Below are 9229 nucleotides of genomic sequence, written 5' to 3' on the forward strand. Positions count from 1 at the left end.
TTATGCCACAAATGTTATCTTCATGCTCAAGAGGAAAAACTCAAGTCATGTAGGCTAAATAACATAGGGTTGTGACGTTAACAAAGTTTTTTTTTTAATCATATTCCTCAGCATATCATTTTAATGAGAGACTTATGATCCATGAGAACGGAGGCTAACGTTAGCCTACATTTCACGCAAATGGCAATATGCAGGGTAGCCTAAAGTTAAAGTTGACACTCCATTTGAGTTGTTTGTTTTAAGAAAGAAGACATAGGCTTGCAAGTAACGTTATTGCATAAGCCTACTATAAGGTAGCCTAGCTTATAGCTAATCCGTCATAGGCTCCTGTCCTGTTAGTTAACATCCAGCACAATGCATTTTGTTTTATTTCAGTCAATCGTTCAATGTGTGGCCAGCATAGGCTACTTTATCAAAGTAATTATCCTCTGACCTCAGGGGGAAATGATTGTCCACCCCTGTCATTATGTACCCTTTGAGTAGGTAATGTTCTCACTAAATCTAAACTAATTGTTTCTGCAGCCGAAGCCCTAACGTTAACATTAGCTTAAGCCTAACCTAACTTCACAGTGACTGCATGGCCACATGTTTAGCCTACCTTCCTTAAAATCCGTTGCTTTTTCATAGGTAAATCCGCTACACCTCTAGGTGAAAACAATCCAGACTCGGCTACACCGAAATATTTCGGCAATATGTTTTTATTCTTCATCTTATATCAAGTTCAGCCAGCTTGTTTTCTATGCGCTGTCAGTGTAAACAACTAGTGGTTGTCCTCCGAGTTCGTTCTTGACTACGGTTGTTAGGGACCTGAAACCGGCCATCCTAGTAAAAACAACCGAGACAAAAAAAAAATGGTTTCTAAGCCAACCTCTCTATGGAATGTAGGAAACAAGTTGTTGAAGCAGTTTTTATGTCAGTTCTATGTTTATAGAAATGCTACAGTTTGCTCACTGGACCCAGTCTACCACTCTGCCCTGATGTTCATTACTGGTGATGGCTATAGCACTCATCATTGTGCCCTGGGTTAGTCATCTTTGACAGAGAGGAAACATAACCATTGGTATCTGTTTATTTACAGAGATTGTTGGAAAATTACCAGGTTATATTTCAAACATTGCTTGTTTGGAATTCTGGTCCCTATCAGACCAGATTAAAGGACTGTTTGATGCTCAAGGTTCCTCATATCCACACTGAGTTGGGAAAGTCGGCCTTTTGTTATGGTGCCCCTATCCTGGAATAATCTTCAATGTAACATAAAAATGAACTCTCTACTTTCCTATAATCAATTCCGATCTGTAATCACAAACCTTCCTATGTCAAATTGTACCTGTTTTATGTAAATGTTAGTTTATTATTGTTATTATTTATATTTTCTGTATTTTTATTTTTTCCTTCATCCTTTATGTTATGTAGGTTAACTTTTAAATTTGTTTTATTTACCACAATTATTATACTATATCTCGTTATTTAATTGTTAGCCTAGGCCTACTGTGTAATCTCGGCTTCACTGAAAATGAGGACTACCCTCAATAAACCTCAGAGAATAAAGATTGAATGAATGAATGAATGAATGAATAATATCACTGCTAGTTAGGCTACGCCCCTGCTGGAAGTCGTAAGTCAATTAAACTTATCCAGACCCACTCTCAATTCCAACTGAGAAACTCTGCGTGCTGCTAACCAGCCTAGTCCTGATGGCAAAGGGTCCCCGAACTCCCTACGCTGAATTCCCTGATTTCTAGTCACTGCACAATTTTGTCTGAAACTTGCAGTTTCCTTCGGACTGAATGCTGTCACTCCCAACAGAACATAATCACTTAACATGCCCTGTATCGATTGGGGCAATTGAGCCCACCACTTCATTGTGTTGTAGGTCTATAACAGTTTCATTATGATTAATGGGTGTTTGAGGTGGTGTTGCACTGACGGTGGGTTTACCAGTTACAACCCCCCACCCCACCATATGTTAAGCCTATGATTGTTCACTTCACAGTTACTATGAGGCAATTGGAACACACCCGTTTACACCTACACCAAAAAAACAGACAAAAAAGAAAAGATGGTTCTTATAGTGTGTCAACATATAATCAAGATTTTATCATGTTTCTGATTATTATGTCTAATGATCTGATGTAGATTGAGAGCATAATACAGAATATCCAACAGACAACCAGGATTTAGAGAATATTTATTCATTAGCATGATCCCTATGGTGATTCACAGTTTGCTGCTATAGCCACAAAAAAGAGTGTAACTTTACATTTGAATACACACATTTATGAAGATGCCTTGTCATTATATTTGCTTGGCCTGTGTACCTTTATTAGACATTTTGTTAGTTAAAGCAAATTATCAGGTCAAACCACCTCTGACTTAGGCCTACAATTCAACATACAATATCCCCTTGTCATGCTAAAATTCTGGATTGTTCAAAACATTTCTCAGCAGGGCCGTAGTCACCATAGACATTGAGGGGGACGTGTCCCCCCCCCCCAATATTCAAATATGACCAAAATGTCCCCCCCCCCCAATATACGGACATAGAAAAATAAAGAAAGAATAAAGCGCTATACTGGCCTATAGGAAACCAACATGTATCTGAAATGTATCAAACGTAAATAACGCACAAATTAGTGACCTATGGTTCCAGAGTAGCCTACACCCCTGAGTGGTTTGTCCTGGTGATTTTCCGTTTTTCGTTAGTGGCGTGCCCTATGAAAAGCTTCCATTTACTGCACCCTACTGCGGTGAGGTAGGGCTGTCAACAATATCGCAAAAGCTACCGGAACAATTTTCACAAAACTTCTTGGAAAGGTGTAGCACAGGCTAAGGAAATCCCATACATGTTTGGAGCCGATCAGACTGAAAGGGAACATTTTCCATATTGTAGCCTATTCTCGCAATGATAGCGAAAGTGAAACGTTTCATTTTAAATGATGAATTTGTGCAAGCCTGTGTCATTTCTTTCACGTCTTTAATGCATTCATGCTAGTAGTAATGCCAGAAATGACCGTGTAGGCCTCTTAGAAATGATTGTTGCATCTTGCATATTATTTAGATGCGCACTCAATCGCGCATCCATGCAGGCAAAACGTGATCAAATGTGGCGACGTTTACAATACGTGATAGCCTATAGTTAATGTGAATCGCGGACAATAACCAAAGAAAGGAATTTGCACCTCCATTCACCAATTAAAGGCTGTAGTAGGCCTAGTGTTTCTACATGGTGGCACAAAACGTCATTTCTGTCAGAAGCCAGTCTATAATGCATACAGGGGTAACATGAGGTGAGTCAGACAGAAGAGGGGCCTGTCTTAGTTGCCTATTCCTGAATCCTGTCCCTTTCAAACTACGTTAAAATTGTGTGATTAGCCGCCAGCATAATAAAATCTAAATTAAAAGACAAAATCTTATTAGGCTCCAAACCTATGTGTCTAAGCCTTAGTTTAAAAAAATCTTCAGGTGTAAGTAATAAGTAAAAGAACCACATTCTGTGTAATAGAGGTTATCAAAAGATACTCTAGTTTGTAATTTCTTTTAAAGTATACATTTTGAACACAAATGGAGTCACGGGTCCAGGGATGGACCAGTGAAGTTGCTTCTTCTCCACCCTTCTCTTTTCACAAAACTCACCGGGGGAGGGGGGGGGGGGGGCTTCTGTTTGGGGGTCCCTCAGACCCCACCACAGATTTGGTCCCCCCCAATGTTGACATCATGACTACGGCCTTGTTTCTCAGGCAGAGTCAGCAGTCAGTCAGAAGTTCAGAAATCTCGACCTACGCCATGTCGCTAATACACGCAGTCTGAAGATAAAGAGAAAAGGCACAGTTCTTATAGAGCATGTCAAAAGCTTACATCTCCATCTGTGGTATGACAAATATTCACTGACCACATCACCCAAACTCGTCCAACATTCAAGGATGTATCCCTTAACAACCGACATCAGTGACATCTACCCAAACTTTGACCTAACATACATGAAGGCGCCAACCTTCTTAGTGAAGATGGCAGCTCCATCTCAGGGCCCCCTCTATCTTAACAAACCAGCACGTAGGCCCAATCACCTTGAGAAAAAATGTCACAAATGCTAAACTCTCATCATGAGATGATCTCTCATCATCCCAATTTCTCTTCACTTATACACTTCTATGAATAACTTGCTCACAAACAAAAGTAAAAGAGCACATGAGTAAATACAGAACACACATACAGTATGTGGTTTTCTTGCACACAGATTTGAAAGGTTAAAATTTCCTCCTACACCCTTTAGAATGAATGTTACAAAAAAAGTAGCAATAGCAATACCATTGTGAGCAGAATTATTTACTCTTTTAGAGGAAGCCTACCTTAGCTTGATTATATAGCCTACATTTTAAATTTAGGATGTGGCCTTTTGTTTTGTTGCCCCGATATAGTACAAGAATTAACATGCTTAGCTATGTTATGCAAAATTTCAGTTCATTCAGTAACACTGCTGTTATTTACCTCTTCTTGGTGCCTGTCTCTGAAGCCAGTGTTTCCCACAGAATTGAATTCTATTTGTGGTGGGAGGTTTGCAGAATTTACCTGAATGCAACAGTTTTTAACAAATTAGTGCAGTGTGGTTTTGATTCTAACCAGATTTAACACAATTTAGTACAACCAGGAAAATTGTGTAATTGTGTGGTGGTCAATGTTGATATTGTGGTGGGCCGCCACAAATAAGTCAATGTATGGGAAACACTGGAAGCCATTGTTTGCCTTCATATCCGAGACTCTGCTGCCAATAGGAAGCTCCAGTGACTGGTGGAGAAAGTGGGGAAACTGTCAGACTCTGGTCGGGAGGGCGGCTGGGAGGAAGAGGAGGTGGAGGACGAGCAGGGCCGCGTCAGGAGGTCCCTGACGTGACGAGGTAGCGAGTGAAGCAGCCAGTTCTCCACTAGCAGGCCTCCGCCACACAGCCCGGCGCAGCAGCCCAGCTCTGCCGGGAGCTGCTCCAGACTGTTCCCTCTCAGGTCCAGCTGCGAGAGTTGGTTCAGAGAGCCAACGTCTGGGGGGAGAGTGCCCAGAGAGTTGAAGCTCACGTTCAGGTTGCGGAGCTCCAGGCAGTTCGTGCAGAGCTCCGCCGGGAGGCTCTCCAGCCGGTTCCCACTCACATCGAGCTCCCGGAGCAGCGCCAGGGAGCCCACCTCCGCCGGCAGGACCTCCAGTAGGTTGCCGGCCAGGTAGAGCCGCCGGAGCCTGTGGAGGGTGAAGAGGGCCGGGGGCAGGCTCTGCAGCTCGTTGTGGGCCAGGTCCAGGAGCTCGAGCCGCCGCAAAACGCCCACGCTGGAGGGCAGGGCAAGCACGCGGTTGTGTGCGAGCCGCAAGCAGGAGAGGCGGCGCAGGTGCTGAAGGCTCAGCAGCTCCTCCAGGGTGCGCAGGCAGTTGTGCTGCAGGTCCAGACTACGGAGGCCCGCCAGGGCCAAAAGCGCAGAGGGCAGGCGCTCCAGCTGGCAGCCCTGGAGCTGGAGCTCGGTCAGGCCGGCCAGCCGCCGCAGCCCCGTGAGCACCAGGAGCCGGGCGCCCTCGTTGTGGACCTCCAGGCGCACCAGGCTGCCCGCCACCTCGCCCAGCTCGGCTGGGATGCGCTGCAGGGAGGCGCGGAGCGTGAGCACGCGCAGGTGCCGCAGCTGCCGCAAGCTGCCCAGCGCCCAGCCGCGCCCCACACCACTCTCGCAGCCCAGGTGACCGGTCATGTGCAACTCCTGGAGGCCACGAAGAGAGTACACCCAGCCAGGGATGTCTGTGGCCTGGGTGAAGGTCAGGTGCAGGACCTCCAGACGCTCCTGCAGATGCAGAAGAGCGCCCGGTTCCACTGCAGCTGTGCAGTGATAGAGATGCAACTCCCTGTGGGTGCAACAGACAGCAGCTTAGCTCAGCACTGAGTAGAATTAAATAAAACAAAATAGTTCCACAGAGACATCGAAATTTGATGTTTGGTCACAGTAGTCAGCCACAGTAAGTACAGTATAGTGAATATCTACTCAGTAAATATCTACTCAGATGGACCAAGGTTAGGAGTTTATTCATGCTATTACAATAAATTACCATCTCTTCAGTATATATGATGTGCATCACCATCGGTCTATTTGTATTGTGTCTGAGTCTACTTGCCTGAGGGCTGTCATGTTGGAGATCTGTGTGGGAAGCTTGGCATCAGCGATGAGCTCCAGCTTAAGCACCTCCAGCTGGCTGAGGGTGAAGAGGGCAGGGGGCAGGCTGGACAGGGCCACCAGCTGAAGCTGCGTGCGGCCCTGTGGGTCACAGGTGGTCATGCCCCGCAGGCGTTCCGCACCCCAGCGCCGCTCCAGGTTCTCCTCAAGCAGCCGCGTCTCGCTGACCGGCGACAGGAAGACGGAGAGACGGTGCGCCAGCAGTGGGTCGTACTGGTCGGCCATGTGGAGCAGGAAGGCCAGGTCATTGCACAGGTCCGGCACGTCCAGCATGGAGCCGGTCTCGTGTAGGCACTGGAAGGAGTACTTCCGCAAGGACCTGTGGATCATAAACACAGCAGGAAGAACAAGGTTATGAGGTCCTCTGTAAAATTTGGTATAAGTGTCTTGCATGGCAAGTTTAATCAAATTGAAGTATGATATGACTTAATCAGGCTGTTAGTGATGTTAGAACTCTACAACAAAGATGAGGTAAGTGTCAGTGTCAGTTTATCTCAGATAGTTAACCTCATATGTTTTACTAGATGCCAAGAAGATTACACTGTTTGCATAGCAGAACCACGAGTGCCTTTTGAAGCCTTTTAAAGTACATCCCTTGTACAATGGCGACTAAAGCACAGCTTTAAAGGCATGCCTTTACTCCCATGGTAGGACAGGAGTTCAAATAGTCATGCCAATGCATTCCTAGACAGCATAACAGAGACAAGCTTGTGAGAGCCGTGTCGGTGGTACAAATCTCTCCCAACCCCCTGAAACTGACCCCTACAGAACTACAAAGCCAGCAAAGCTGATTAGAGGGCCACTTTCCCATTCCTAGGCCAGTCGCGCCCAACCACCGGAGTTGTGCTCCACATACTAAGTTAGAACAAAACAAACACCAACTGATGGTTTAGTGCACTCACAAAACCACACCGGGTACGTCCCCTCCAGAGGACACTCTGCGGTAGCAAACACACCACTCACTCATGAGGACAGACACATGAATAAATTCCTGGCGCTCGCCCGTTTGTTCAGCGGTCACAGCCGTACTTGTGGCAGATCCAGCTGAGCGTGTAGAGGCCCAGCAGGCCGAAGAGGCCCACCAGACACAGGTAGACCACCAGCAGCTTGTGCAGGACCGAGGCCAGGGCATGGGTGCACTCGAAGGCTTGGTAGCCCGTCAGGGCGTGGGACAGGGGCTGGCAGACGTGGATGAAGGTGATGGATCCCAGCAGAGGGGTGGTGTAGCTCACGATAAGAACGACCTTCAGGACCTTGAAAACTGTTTGAGCGATGTAAACCTGCGGGAAATAGCAACATGGAAACCACTGACATGGCAACACACTTTTACAGATTTATTCATGTCCACTTCAGAAAAGAGTTTTCATCAGCCTTAGTCTCCCTTTGAGTAGAAAAATGACATAACATGGATGAGTTTTCGTGTAATTAAAATTGTGACCACTGATAATTTAGCAGAAAACTAAATGTGAAACTGGACAGACAAGCATCAATCCCTCCAAGTATGATTTGATCCTTTCCACCTTGTAAAATCCAATAGCATAAAATCCAATAGCATAAAATAACATCATACCAAATCGGTTCATGTAGTCTAAAAATGAAAATGTATGCTGGAGTCTACTCTGACCTTGTAGATGATATCAGAGCTCTCACAGTGGGCCCGGAAGCGCCTCACTCTCTCAAACAGCGCCCGCGCCTGCTCCCCATCGCTGCGGTCCAGTCTTGCAGTTGGCCTCGTCGCATCCGGGACGACGCGGGACATCTGTGGCTGAGGAGAGCCGGTGTCAGTGAAGGACAAAGTGGACAGTGAGGAGGTGCGTGACAGTGTGGACGGGCAGGGCGACGGAGGAGCGGCGGTGGACGTGCTGCCCGACCTGACCAGCAGGGGGCTGTCTGTCCCTGAGTCCAGGCTGGACTGTCTGGTGAGGGAGGCAGGGGGGACGGGGTGTAGCAGGTGCACCTTCAGCCTCTCCCCCTCCTCCTCCTCCTCCTTCTCTCCATCCTCCGCGGGTCTCCCCTGGCCACGGTCCAGCCGCGCGGCGTGTGAGAGCGCGCGGGACGTCCACGGCGACTCGGAGCACTTGGCCAGGATGGCCAGGAAGTGTTCGATGCGCGACGAGGTCAGCGGGAAGTGGAACCAGAAGCAGCCGCTGGCCAGCAGCACCAGCGACTGCAGAAGCGCCACGTAAGGGAAGAAGCGGGAGAACCAGGGCAGCGCCTCGTGGTAGCACACCTGGCTGATGTAGATGTACTGCTGGTAGTCCAGGTTGGTGCGGAGGCCCCGGGGCGCGCTCTTGGCCCCAGGCGATGAGGGGAGGCGAGGGGGGAAGAGAGGCTGGGGTAGGGGGCTGGAGGCTGGCGAGGTTGGGGCAGTTCGGACGTCCTCTGGGGAGGTGCCCATAGAGGCCAGGCTGAGGTTGCTGGACAGTGGGGTGGGCTGGATGGGAAGGCAGACCACGCGGTCGCGAGAGAGCAGCAGAGTGCCGGCAAGCACCGACACCATGAGCATGAGGACCACCAAGTAGTCCATGAACACCTCCCACCAGGGCTTCAGCAGCTTGTAGCTGCTCTGCCGTTCATTCAGACATGCCAGCTCAGACAGGGTGAACATCTCTGCAAGACGGGAGCGGGAGCGGGACAGGACTGAAAGAGATGCACAGAAGGCAAATTCATTTCACTGGAGAGATTAATTCAATCAAAGTTTGTGAGTCTACAGTAATTGACTAATATCATGCAACTAAGCTCTAAACAAAAAAGGTCTCAGCAAAGTTTTGCTGCTGGCATACAACAAAGCCTTCACTGTAGAAAAGTCTGCAAAACAACTTGTTTACCAAGTCTAAATCTGAGTTTCAAACTGAGCAGGGTATTTTGCAGATGGGGGATGGGTGAGAGGGGGTCATGGGGAGCTTGGCAATATGGAGCAAAAAGACTCTTTCCTGGCTGTAAAGGAACAGTTGTTTTACTAGTATTTCTACATATATTTAACAAAGATGTCCATTCTTGGAGCTATGACTCCTGCCTAAATACAGTTTGGTAGG

At 47.5% G+C, this 9229-nt stretch overlaps 1 protein-coding gene across 1 annotated transcript; it reads right to left on the reverse strand.

Annotated features, from left to right (window-relative positions):
* Positions 1–4742: 4742 nt before the first annotated feature.
* Positions 4743–8802, reverse strand: LOC143101675 (volume-regulated anion channel subunit LRRC8D). Its single transcript, XM_076264805.1, has 4 exons — positions 7819–8802; positions 7224–7474; positions 6132–6513; positions 4743–5864 (listed from the first exon to the last, which is right to left on the reverse strand). Exons 1-4 carry the CDS (start codon positions 8800–8802, stop codon positions 4743–4745), a joined length of 2739 nt encoding a protein of 912 aa, XP_076120920.1.
* Between the last annotated feature and the right edge of the window lie 427 nt (positions 8803–9229).

This window comes from Alosa pseudoharengus, unplaced genomic scaffold (genome assembly GCF_046254945.1).
Source record: "Alosa pseudoharengus isolate Yale_2024_CS ecotype anadromous, Long Island Sound unplaced genomic scaffold, YU_APseudo_1.1 YU_APseudo_1.1_scf_4, whole genome shotgun sequence".
NCBI classification, from domain to species: Eukaryota; Metazoa; Chordata; class Actinopteri; order Clupeiformes; family Clupeidae; genus Alosa; species Alosa pseudoharengus.